This window comes from Crocuta crocuta, unplaced genomic scaffold, assembly GCF_008692635.1.
Source record: "Crocuta crocuta isolate KB4526 unplaced genomic scaffold, BGI_CrCroc_1.0 scaffold255, whole genome shotgun sequence".
NCBI classification, from domain to species: Eukaryota; Metazoa; Chordata; class Mammalia; order Carnivora; family Hyaenidae; genus Crocuta; species Crocuta crocuta.
In genome coordinates, this window is record NW_027530670.1 from 2,184,578 (window position 1) to 2,197,940 (window position 13,363).

The window sequence follows — 13,363 nt, forward strand, 5'->3', positions numbered from 1 at the left end:
AGATCTCTTTAAATGTAAGCTATAGATCCTAATTTTCCCTCCCCAAACCATAGTGGCAAATAACTCCATCCTATTATTTAAGTAGTTGATGACACTGACCACACTCTTTACTTTCAGTTCAGATTAAGCATTCAATTCTCTTAATTATTTTCCCTCCATGGATTCTCATTTTCACTTCCTGTGGAAACCACATGATCCACCAAAAAATGGTTCAGAGTACTGCCAGTGGACACCTTTCCAGACTGAAACTCAGAAGACAAATTTGATAAAGTGCCAATTAATCCTCAGAAGACTTTCTTTCCACTAGCATGTACTCATGGGTCCCAGGACTGAGAATTGTGCCTACTCCCTTTGTTCTTCTCCACTCACTCACCAGCACATGCTCTAGGTCCTCCTAACTGTGCACAGGGCAACGCTTTGAACTGTCATTCATGTGAGGCACTATGGAAGAGAAGTGACAAAAATGTTTCCTTGGAGGTCCGGTTTGCTCTAATCATAGGCAGAAGAGCAGAAAGTGAGTACCTCTGTGAAACCAGTGTGCAAAGAAGGCTGTTTGGTCTGGAGTCGGGTGAACAGTGCCTTGGACTTGGGCTATGGGTGCAACTACTGATGGCGAGTCACCAACACACAACCAACTTCTACCCAAAGTATTCACTTCCTGGTTTTTGCAAGAGCCTTAGAACAGTTTTCTCCCTCCACCCAGCAGTAAATTCATATAATATGGATTCATTTACAAAAGGTAGGCTATGTTTATTTAGAGTCACAAGTAGCTGACTGACTCAGTGTGACTCAAACCACAAGGAAACCATCCTACAACACTCCATTCTGAGTCCTGGGGTGGCCCAGATTGGCAGGAGTACTGCTTGGGGCCCATTCACAGGTTTACAAGTTTCTCATTGAGGGCAATCTGTGACTGCGTGAGATTGGCCAGGTAGGTCACCATCAGCAGGTCCTGGAAGAGGAAGAAGCCACGATAAGAGAGGGGTGGGGTAGAAAGGGAGAAGAAAGTCTGGGCTTGGCCAGCTCCGTGGTGAACACTGGGTATGAGGACAGTCCTAGATAAGTAACAGTTCAGGAAGAGGTTGACTAAGAGTTGAATGTGGAAAATAAGAATAAAATGTTTGAGAACACTTTCTCTTCTTTACTGATACACTTATAAACTTGGGATGGTTTAGCCAAAATCTGTGGGTAGGATATGGAAGGGGGTTGTCTGTGAACCCAGTTGGGGAAAGTAAGAAATTGCACTTTCATTAACCTCTGAATTTAGCATTTCTTTCGACCATACTTGGATATGAAAGTCACAGTACTATCAGTAGTACCTGAGACAACGGAATTAAAGAAGAGAAGGCGGAAGACCTCTCCCAACACACATACTATCTCTTCCTTTCTTCTAACCTGGACTGCAAGGGGCCAAAGGCAAAGCCCTTTCTCCTCTGTTCCCCTCTAGGCCATCTCCCTTCCCAGCTGTGTGCATGAGCTGAGGTCGGGGAGGACACAAGCTCCCAGAAGCCCAGGAATGGCACTTACATTGATGTTGCTGTTGAGCATGGTCTCAAAGTCATCGGGAACAATCTTGGGTACTTGGTTAACCAGACTCATCAAGAAGCGGCCCACAGTATTGTCAGCAGACACCTTTCCAGACTGAACACCAAACAAAGATTCAGTGAGGCAGAGCTAATTCTCACCACTGAGGACTGTCACTTCACCAGTACACCTCTCAGGGATCTCGGAGTGGAGATCTATGCCCTCCTCCTTTCTCGCTTTCCCCCTCCTCACCAGCACATCCTCCGCATACTGCAACACCGTGCTCAGGGCATCTTGGATGCGAGCCGATGCCCCTCCTACTTGCTGCAAGTCGCTTGAGAGTCCGATCACTCGGTTGGGGCTAAAACAGGTCTTCATGATCAGGTCAACTGTAGGAACAGGTTGGGGGAAGAGGCACAGACATTTCAGTCATCTCCTCAGTGAAGAGATTATCTCTAATCATTCTGTTAATTTTCCCACTTCCCTGTGGATACAGCCAACTTCTTTGAACTCCTGCTCTGCTCTTAGCTGATTTTCCTCCTGCTAGAGCTTAACTCCTGCACCCAATATGCTAATCACTGGTTTTGGTCTTATATGAATGGTCACATAGCCTCTGGTCCTGATAACTTCCCACTTCTAAATGCACAAATAATTCCTGGAAGTTCATTTATAAAGGAGAATGACTGTGACTTTAATCATCATAGACTTTAGATCAACAGTTCCTCTTCAGCCCACCCGAGGCCCTCCATTCTTGTTAGAGAGCAGCTACCCCGTCCATCCCCTGAAAAATGTCAGGCCTCAAAAGAGGGTATGGGACGGTTACTTACCTCCAATGCGTTCAGTGTCATAATATGCATATTTCACTGTCAGAGGTGTGAACATCACTCCCATGGTCCTCCCAGGGACACCCATTAAAGTGCTGGGGAAAGAGAAGTCAAGGTAAACAAATGGCCTTGGGAGAGGGCTTCCATGTCTAGTCCAGGCTGGGAAAGCAGTCATACCAAGATTACGGGTTTCAAGATTCTGAGACAAGAAGGCTGAAACCATTTGAACCCGAGGTCTCATGGGAGCAAGTCACAATTTTCCTTTAGCTCACTCTACACACCAAAGCCTGGCCTACGAGAGGGGACTCAGCCTGCAGATCAGACCTGGTCCCTTCAGAGGACTGCTTCATTCACTGCAATCTCAGTGACGACACAGGACACTGTATTTCCCTGTGGAGCTGGCTCCCCACATATCCACTCCCAGGCTTTCTATGAGACTGAGCCCTTCATTAGCACTGAAAAAAGCAAACTGACACCAGCCCACCAAGACTAGATTAGGTGCTTTAAGAAATCTCACTGAAGGTGAATGCCTTTACTATGTCAATTATATATGTTCAACTGGACCATGAGAGTCTGTTATGTTATACACAGAAACAGCACAAAATCAAACAGCATAAAGGACACACTAACACATGCCTTCATTCTAACCAGGAAAGATAATCCTTCTAACTCCTCTAGCAGCCCCTTCTTCAGCATGCCTCCCACGTCAACCGGCATTTTAACTGCCTGCAAGCTCAATGTGTCAATGCTATAATGTGTTGTCACCAAAACTGCGCTTGACCCTGGGGTCATAGATATAGTCAAAGGACAGCCATCCTTTAATCTGTACGACTCTGAGTCCTGTGTATCCAGGGATAATGATAAACGCAAGGGTTACTCAGAAAAGCAGTGAAAATGACCAAAATATTAGTGAGGATCAGCTACAAGAACCATGAAGAGTTAGCTTATAGAAAAGATGACAGGAAAAACCTGATAGTTTGCTCAAATACCTAAAGGGCTGTCATCTGAAATTGGTTAAGAGAAATGAGTAGGAATCTGGGATACAACTGGTATCAGCAAGTGGATATTTGAGGGGTAAATTTTGTTTCACAGTAAAATCCTTCTAATGATAACTGTTGAGAGTGAGGAATGGGCTTCCTTAGGAGGCAATGAGTTATATACTGAAGAATTAAACCTGTTTGGGGTGGAGGTCGGTGTCATCCAGGCAGGGTATGAACCAGAGAGCTTTTTATGCCCTTGTGCCCCAAGACATTGGTCACCTGACATAGGCCTTGATGCTCATACGGCCATTCTGGAGGCTTGTGTCCACGGTGAGGTGAATGGGGTTAGGGGCTTCCCGACTATAGTACTCATGGATCAGCACAGAGTGCTCTGTAATGTCATGGCCCGTAGCATACCTGGAAAAAAGGAACACAGTTGTGGATTCACGTCTACATGTAACATTAATACTAAACACGATGGTGACATAGGTGTCTCTCGGTAGTGCTACCCCCAGTGCACCCTAAATTCAAAATGGATACACTGTAAACTGTTATCAATTCAAATCAAAGGTTGACTTAGAGCTCTTGAAACATTACAAGTCATCAACAAGGCAAAAATACTTGGCTCAGTAAAAGCTACAATTCAAAGTAAATCTCCTTGGCCTCATGAGATCAGAACTGCCAGCAGAACACACTAAATTCACAGATTCTTGAGATAATACACTTTCAATACTCTGTCTCCAAAAGGGAGTATGATACCTAGTCTGGTGGCAATCACCAACACTTTCCATTGCCCCTAATCCAACTTACCAGCCCAGAATGAGCTCATTTGGAGAGACTTTCTTGTGTAATTCATACATGTTCTTAGCGAATTCCATGTCAACAGCCACCTTAGAAGAAAAGCAGAAAAGGAAGCTAAGAAGCTAGAAGTCCATAGAAAAAATGGATGAAAAGCACCAGGGCCCACCCCGCAGACAAAAGAGTCCCAGAAAGTATGTACGCGTAGAAAAAATACTCTTCGCAGAACTTTTAGTTATAGAAGCACAACTATTGTGCAGGAGGGGCCTTAAAGAGAGCCTAGCAAACGAACAGCTATAGACCACACAGTGGCAGCTCAAGCTCCCACTCACCTCATCTTCTGACTCGTTGTGTGGCACTGAAAAGCAATTAGTGACCTCCACTGAGTGCTTGTCAACGGTTCCTATGAGAGAGAATTGTCCATGTGTTATAAAATCCTAGGGCACTCCAGCCTACGACCACTTTCCAAATGCTTTCAAAGGCCTCCTCAAAACCAATGAACAAAGTGAGCTCATAAGTTCTAAGTTAGCCATGTGCATCAGTGGAACCAGGATTCCCCAGAGAGCTGATGCTCGGAAGTGATCTCTCTTTCCTTTAACCATCAACATACGGGGCCTATTCTTCCTTCCTGCTACCAGTCCTACTCCAGGTCTTTTTTTCCTATGACCTTCATTTTTCAGCCTCTAGACTTTCTTCCTATATAATTAAATCTGCAGAACTACCTGGAAAATGCTAATAATGTCTACATAGGGCATCCTTACATTAGCCTAGTCTCAGAGCACAATGTTAGGGATCACCTATATCTCCCTTTAGCCATCTAGTCCCACAGTCATAATGTTAGTCCCATTACCATCCAGAAACCTTCTACCTGTGAACCTTAAACATCAGTGTCAGTCTTTCACACAAACTTCTATTCTAGTGCTGATACCTTTACTCCCATTACGTTTGTTGCTTGACCTAAGACTGCTGGTACCTTGGGGTCTCCATTTTTTCTAATCCACCGGCACTGCCCTCTATACCAGAGCCCACAACGTTGCCCACACCTGTATCTGTTTAATTCCACTCCATTATGGGTTTTGTTCCCTTAGCTGAAACTATGTCCCCAAACCCAGTGGGTAAATACATTTTCTCTTATTTGACTTCATCAGCATTCAATAGATTTGACCATTTCAGACTTCCAGAGCAGTTTTGAGTCTTCTATATTTCCATGCCACTATGATATCCTTCTATTAGAGCATTTATCACATTATATTCTAATTTGCATGAGTAAATCTTCATCTTGAATTTAAGATTAGAGGAGATGTTGTTTTATCAAACTTTGAATTATAAATATCTAACAGTTTTATGGCACTTAAAAGATACCACTGACTTCATTTAAGCAAAGTAAATGTTTCATGAATTAATGTCTGAGAAAATTTTAAGCTCCTAATAAGCAGAATCTATGTCTCATTTTTCGGTAAGTACTGTCTCTTAACACCGAGCATTATACCATGGTCCCAGTCCAGAAGATAATCTGAAGACCTAGATTACAGGTCACTATAGTATCTGGGGCACTTAACACTCTCTCTCAGTGGAGAACTAGATCTTTACTTAAATAGCTCATTCCAGTGCGTTTGGAAAATTTGGCAGTACAGCTGAAAGAGTAGTATTTGTCAAGTACCAAGTTAAGTGATTTGTTCCAGAAGCTCAAAGCAGGACACAGTTACAGAAAGCTATTATACTTTGGGAGGTTAGGTGCGGGTAAGGGTAGCCAAAGGCATGAAAGGCTGATACTTAATTAACACTTTTCCCAGGAACCTGGAAGATGAGCAGAACTGGGAACAAATGAGGGAGAGCAGGGAAGGCACTTGTGGCAAAGAGAATACGAAATCTTGGTTTCAGAAAACCCTTGGCAATGTTTGGAAAATAATGGATAAGCTGAAGTTCCTGTAAAATGCGAAACCTTCAAAAATAAAGGAAAACTATGTGTGTTGCAGGAGTAGAGCCCTGATGTCGAGGATGGCAACTAACGGCTGTTTAGTATCTGATGTGTGCCAGCAGTTAGATGCTCTTGGTAATAATTTAGCTCTTGCAAAACTCAGAACTAGCCTTTAGATAATTTGTTCCAAGACACATAGTTAATATTTGGTGCAATCTACCTACAAATCTTGTCCTCTTTGCAATACACCAATTGTCTTCTACAGTGGAAGGACTATTACATGTCACAAAAGTATCTAAAATTAGTAATAAAGATGGAATGAAAATGAATTTGATGGGATCAGCAGCCCCCAGAGAAAGAGGCACATTATCAGTTAATTCCTCTCTAGTGCTTCTCTGTTTTACAAATTACTTTAACATACTAGGGAGACTAAAGGACAGAAGATCAGGCTTAAACGTTTAGGAAAACAGAGTACTACTGAAGTCCTAAACGAGTTTCTGCCAAACCGGTTTACTTGTTCAAAGGGATGTCTTTTTACAGATGTCCCCACTCCTTTACCAAATGGTTAAAAACGTCTTTGTAAACACCTCGAAAATAAAGACATTTAGTCCGTAAAAAGAGGGGTGGGGAGGGGCGCCTGGGTGGCTCAGTCGGTAGAGCGTCCGACTTCGCCTCAGGTCATGATCTCACGGTTCATGGGTTGGAGTCCCGCGTCGGGCTCTGTGCTGACAGCTAGCTCAGAGCCTGGAGCCTGTTTCAGATTCTGTGTCTCCCTCTCTCTGACCCTCCCCTGCTCATGCTGTCTGTCCATCTCTCTCTCGAAAAAATAAAACATTAAAAAAAAAAAAAAAAAAAAAAGAGGGGTGGAGAACATGGCAATTTGGTTTAGGGAGTCAAACGTTCCTAACTTCTTCTTAAGCATCTCAATTCATTTTTGGTCACACTTGACCTGAAATGCTACTGGGAAGATTAACAATAAAATGTAAATCATTCGGCATACGATATTTATTCAATAGCTAACAACTACTGCTTCCGTATTTGATGACGCCCAAATGACAGCAATGTGGCAGGAAAGCTTAAGCTCCTTAAAGAGATAAGTCGCGCCAGGAAGGTGGGATGGAAAAATAGGTACGAGGTCAATGGGGATGGGAAGAAAGGGGAACAAAACAAAGAGGTGGGAGACTGAAGATTCACTGTTCCGTCTGACCACTCACCCAGCAGGGTCCCGATAACTCGGGCAGCGCCCTCGTTGCGTCGCTCGTAGCTGTCCACGATGGAGGCCAAAATGACCGGGTGCAGCCGGACCACACGGCCCCCGGGGAACGGGCCTGGAAGCGCAGGGGCAGGCAGCGACTGCGCCGGGGTCTGCGCAGGAGCAGGCGTGGAGGCCGGGGTCTGGCCCGGAGCCGCGGTCGTAGCCGCTGCAGCCGCCGCGTCTGAAGATACGGCTNTGGGAGGGAGGGAGTTGAAGAATATTAGGAGCACGATAGGCTGGATACGCACCACGTGAACTAGATCTTTGTGTCTATTGGTCTATGTGTGCTTCTCACGGCACCACAATTTCCTGCTGAGTTCGTGCTGTTTGATTTCTGTCCCATAAGCACTCACTGAGAGCAGAGTTAAATAGTTCCGCGCAAACTTGGGACCGCGCTGAGAGAAAAGAAACAACTCAGCGCAGCTGCCGCCAGATGGACCCAGAGAGCAGAGAATGGGTCGTAATTCCTGCTTTCAGACTTCAAAGGGATGGCGGATTAAAAAAAAATTTATTAATGTTTATTTATTTTTNAGTCATGACCTGAGCAGAAGTTGAAAACTCAACTGACTAAGCCACCCAGGCGCCCCAGGATCGTGAATGGTATAGTGCCTTTTAAAGACACTTCTTGATAGAGTCATAAGAAGTCAGTGCGGTGGCTTATTCATTCAGCAGTTTGAATATGTGCCAGATGCTGTTTTAGGCCCTTGGGATATATCAGTGACTAAAACAAGGATTGTTGTCTTCCAAAAATTCACCATCTAGTGGAGAGAGACAAATAAGTACATTATATAATATGTTCGAAGGTGATGAGTGCTATGAAAAAGGAAAAATTAGCGGGGAATAAGGGAGACTCAGGAGTTAGGGTAGGTCACAATGAGAATGCGAGATTTGAGTTAATCGAAGGAGGTGGCTGTCATTGCGAGGAAGAGCCTTCAAGTCGAGGGAACAGCAATGCAAAGGCTTTAGAGACCGGAGCAGGCCTGGAGTATGTGAGGAGGCTTTTTGGTGGCTGGCATGTTAAGATCATGGCAGGGAATAGCCGGAGATAGAGATTTGAATAGGGGTTGGGGAGCAGACCATTAAGGACCTATTAAGCCATAATAAGGATTTTGACTTTTAGTCTGAGAGAGGTGGGAAGTCATTGCAGGGTTTGGAGCAGGGGAAAGTCATGATCAGTCTTAGCTCTAAAAGGATCATTCTGAATGTTTTAAGAATAGAATGGACCAGGGAGAGGTGGTTGTTGAGCAGAGGAGGGTAAGACAGAAAGAGCAAGAAGACTTTTTAGGAGATTAGCAGGTAACCTAAGTGAGAGGTGATGGTGGTGGGCACTAGGCCAGTAGCAGTGGAAGTGGTGAGAAGTGGGTAGACTAGGGATATATTTTGAGGGTAGAGACAACAGGATTTTCTGAGGAATTGTATGTGAGGTATGAAAGAGAAGAGTCAAGGATGACGCTATTGTGTGTGTGTGTGTGTGCGCGTGCGCGCACACGCGCGCGCGTGCTGAACAACTAGTATGAAGAAGTTGTCATCAGTTGAGACAGTAAAAGCTAGAAGTGGAGCAGTTTTTTGGGAAAAGATCTCAAGTTCAATTTGGGAGGTGTCATCCTTGAGATGTTTATTAGACACCCAGGCAGAATTGTAGAGTGGTCAGGTGGAGATGCTTGGCAGAGGGTTAAATGAGTAACCCTCTGTAAAGCTCTTAGCATATGCCTGATACACAGCAGTTACTATTATTTTTTAAGTTTATTTATTTACTTTGAGAGAGACATAATGTAATCGGGGGAGGGAGGGATAGTGGTGGTGGTGGTGGTGGTGGTGGTGGTGGCAGAGGTGCCAAACCAGGCTCTGCAATGACAGCAAGGAGCCTGATGTGGGTCTCAAATTCATAAACTGTGAGATCATGACCTGAATCTGAAGTCGGATGCTTAGTTGACTGAGCCATCCAGGCTCCCCAGCAGTTATTATTATTAAGTGGTAGCTATTATCACTGCTATGTAACGGAAGGAGCCCTGACTCTAACGTACTATAAAATTTTGGGCAATCTGTAATTTTTTCTGAGTCTTAGTTTCCTTCTCAGTACAATTGGAATGATAATATCTGCCTGTTAGGAAACCAATCAACTCCCTTAATTAGGTCAAGTCCTAGCACCTAGTTGGCAAGGTGGGTGGGTGAGGTTGGACTTCTAAGCCCTTACTCTCATGTCCAAGAGCTGCTTTCTCTCTGGAGCTACCTTCCATAATTAGAATTCATGTGATCCAGTTCGCTGTCAATATTTTGGGCAGACATATGTTCTTTCTTTTAATTCCCCCAAACACAGGTGAATAGCCTATCAGAGGAGATTGAAAAGGGACTTGGATTCTGTAACTGGGCTCTTTAGCAACCCTACCAGAGCAGTGTTCGGGGAATTGACGGTGGGGTGCATACAGAAATCAGAATTCAGGTGTGAGAGAATGGTCAGTGGGAACTGATGGCAGTGAGTGCTGGCTGCTCTCTCAGGAGAATTGGTGGAAAGGAGAGGAGACGTTTAAGGCAGTGGCAGGGGGGAACAATAGGACTGAGAAGGGGACACTTCAGGCTGGAAAAGTTTTAAGTATATTTTAAAGTAAGGGTGAGGATCTAGAGGAAAGAGAGATATTGAATATACATGTGAGAAGGAGAACCATCTAATGAAAGAAGGGAGGAACGAGGACCTGAATGGAGAAGCCTAGATGAAACGGATGGTCTTGCACAGAGTGAAGGACATGCTAGACAGGCTGCCCCAGGCTGTGGCCTCCTTTATGGGTGCCTAGTGGGGGGTCTGCCTTAGCAAGGGCTGATCCCCTGAGATCATCCTATGGAAAGAAGGCCGGAGGAGAGAATCACCTGTGATGAAGAGGTGACCCCTGGGACCTCCTATCCACTTTTCTGAGTAGGTTGTGAACACTTCATCACCAAGAACTTTACCTTGATATAAATGTCCTGAACACCTTTCTCTCTGCAAGGAAAAGAGAAAGAGGTGAATGAAGAATACGAGATGGGGCGTCTGAGGGGCTCAGTTGGTTGAGCATCCAATTTCGGCTCAGGTCATGATCTCATGGTTTGTGAATTCAAGCCTCGCATTGAGCTCTCTGCTGTCAGTGTAGAGCCTGCTTCGGATCCTCTGTTTTCCTCTCTCTCTACCCCTCCCTTGCCTTACACATGCTCTTTCTTTCTCAAAAATAAATACACAGTAAAAAAAAAAAAAAGAATCAGACACTTTGACTTGGGGAATGAAGGGAAGTTGCAGGACCTCCTGTCAAATGATAGTTTTCTCAGGGAAGTGGAGCCATGGTGATCTGTTGAGAATGGAAGCGCAAAGGTGAGGTTCCATCTTTGGGCAGTGGGAGAGGGGCCGAGAGTGAGTCATTAAAGGCACTGATCAATTATGAGAGGGCCCAGCTAAGTCTGGAGACCTCAAGGATCTGGTTAGCTTTTGTGTGTTTCTCCAGCCACATAGCTAAGAGGCAGGCAGGGAGAGATCTTTAGCCTGGTCTTTCTAGGAATGCTGACTAGCTAGGACAAGGAAGTACATACATCCAGGATGCTGACTTTTCAATCACCGACTGCAGGATCCAGGCAGGCTGAACCCTATGAGCAGAAACTCTGAGGCCTAGGTTCATCAGGAAAGGGCAGAAGGCATGGGGAGAGAGAAAAATGAGCTGTCCCCTTAAATATGAGAAGTGTGTTGTGCACATGGTGTATTGGTCAGGATTCTCCAGAAGAACTACACACACACACACACACACACACACACACACACCTTCGATGTGGAGCTTGAACTCATGAACCATGACATGAGATCATGATGGGANAGAATCTGAAGCAGACTCCAAGCTCTGGTCTGTCAGCACAGAGCCTGACGCGGGGCCTGAATCCACAAACCATGATATCATGACCTGACCCAAAGTCAGACACTTAACCAGCTGAGCCACCCAAGCACCCTTAAATGTATATATTTAAATAAGGGATTGGCTCACGTGATTATAGAGGCTGAGAAGTCCCAAGATATTTACTCAGCAAACTGGAGACCCAAGAGAGCCAATATGTAGTTCTAGTCCAAAAGCAGGCAGACTCAAGACCCAAGTAGAGCCTATGTTTCAGCTTGAGTCTGAAGGCTAGAAAAAACCAGTGTCCTGCTCAGGCCATCAGGCAGGTGAAGTGCCGTCTTATGCCAGGTGGGGATCAGCTCTTTTTTCTATGTGGGCCTTCCACTGATTGGACAAGGTCCACCAACATTAGGGATGTCAATCTGTTCTATTCAGTCTACCAACTTAAATGTTCAACCTATCCAAAAGAACCCTCACAGACACACCTACCAAATACCTGGAGATCCTGTGCCCTAGTCAAATTGACACACAAAACTCACCATCCCACCTGGGATCCTGGTCGTCCTGAGGAATATACTTGACAGTCCTTCCCGAAAAGAAGGTCATAGTTAGTTACAGTCTCATGTTAAAATCAGGGACTGTAGCTTGATAAACCCAGTCCGCCTCTTCAGTGACTGGCTGATGTGAAGGGAGGCGGACTACAGCTCCAACCGTGGAAAGGCCGCAAGGGGGAGCCCCAGGCTCGCTCAGCGCTGCAAGTGTGACTTGGGACTTAGGCTTTCTTGCAAGGCAGCGCTGTGCGGGAACCTTGTTGGCCAACCATCTGTCTTTCCGCAGACTGGGCCTGACACAGTAGGCAGTAGGCTGCCTCCCAAAGTTTGTCTCTGCCCACTGCCAGCAGGTTTCGGGAAGTTGTGCACCTTACGCAGGCTCCACTAGTCTCAGGCCGCTCCTCTGCTCTGCTAGACTTCTGCACACTTAAGTCTCTCTGCCTGGAAGCCCTTTTGGACTGAGGTGGTGAGGAGCAGCTGCCACAGCTGAATAGCCACAGTGTCCCAGACCTCAAGTGTCAGATCTGCCTTCCTGCATGGCGAATGTTATCTGTTCTGGAGGGAAGCTGGCCCCAACAACTGGTTACCCACCCTGTCAAAAGCCAGCCCAATCCAAGAGCTAATCACACATGGGACTTGCCTGTCTTCCAGTTCATTCTTGCCTACTTGGCTTGGCATGCTATCTTCTTAGTTCTCTGATTTTCTTATATCCATAGCTTCATTTCTACACTTCCTTCTGGCCTTCCCACCCTCTACCTGATTTTGGTCATTAGAGATTCTTTCTCTGTATTCTCAGCTCATCCCTGATTCTTGCCTCTCCAGATTCTTGAGATTCTAGCAGCAGTAGACCTGGCCAACCCCCCTGACTTTATGCCAAGGTGGGGAGCAGAAAACCACTGGGAGTTGCTGGTGTTTTCTGCACTTTAAAAAAATCTTATTTAAATTATAGTATAATAATGGTTTCAGGAGTAGAATTTAAGTGATTCATCACTTACATATGACACCCAGTCCTCATCCCAAAAAGTGCCCTCTTTAATGCCCATCACCCATTTAAACCCATGCCCCCACCCAACACCCAACACCCAACACCCCTCCAGCAACCCTCAGTTTGTTCTCTGTATAGAAGAGTCTCTTACGGTTTGTCTCTTTCTCTGTTTTTATCTTATTTTTCCTTCCTTTCCCCCATGTTCATCTGTTTTGTTTCTTAAATTCCACATATGAGTGAAATCATATTTATCTTTCTCTGACTGACTTATTTTGCTTAGCATAATTCATTTTAGTTCCATCCACGTCATTGCAAATGGCAAGATTTCATTGTTTTTGATTGCTGAGTAATATCCCAGTGTGTGTGTGTGTGTGTGTGTGTGTGTGTGTGTGTGTGTGTGTGTGTTTATACCACCTCTTCTTTATCCATTCATCATTTGACATGCATTTGGGCTCTTCCCATACTTTGGTTATTGCTGATAGTGCTGCTATAAACATTGGGGGGACATGTACCCCCTTCAAATCAGCATTTTTGTAATACTTAGATAAATTCCTAGCAGAGCAATTGCTGGATCATAGAGTAGTTCTATTTTTAATTTTTTGAGGAACCTCCACACTGTTTTCCAGAGCGCTTGCACCAGTTTGCATTGCTACCAGCAGTGCAAAGGTGTTTCCCTTTCTCCA

At 45.0% G+C, this 13,363-nt stretch overlaps 1 protein-coding gene across 1 annotated transcript; it reads right to left on the bottom strand.

The window, feature by feature from the left end:
* Positions 1–725: 725 nt before the first annotated feature.
* Positions 726–11,750, bottom strand: EIF3F (eukaryotic translation initiation factor 3 subunit F). The gene is made up of 10 exons (XM_077769184.1): positions 11,692–11,750; positions 10,243–10,273; positions 7,259–7,535; positions 4,459–4,529; positions 4,139–4,218; positions 3,608–3,745; positions 2,352–2,443; positions 1,777–1,913; positions 1,528–1,641; positions 726–952 (listed from the first exon to the last, which is right to left on the bottom strand). Exons 1-10 carry the CDS (start codon positions 11,748–11,750, stop codon positions 875–877), a joined length of 1,077 nt encoding a protein of 358 aa, XP_077625310.1. The 3' UTR covers positions 726–874.
* Between the last annotated feature and the right edge of the window lie 1,613 nt (positions 11,751–13,363).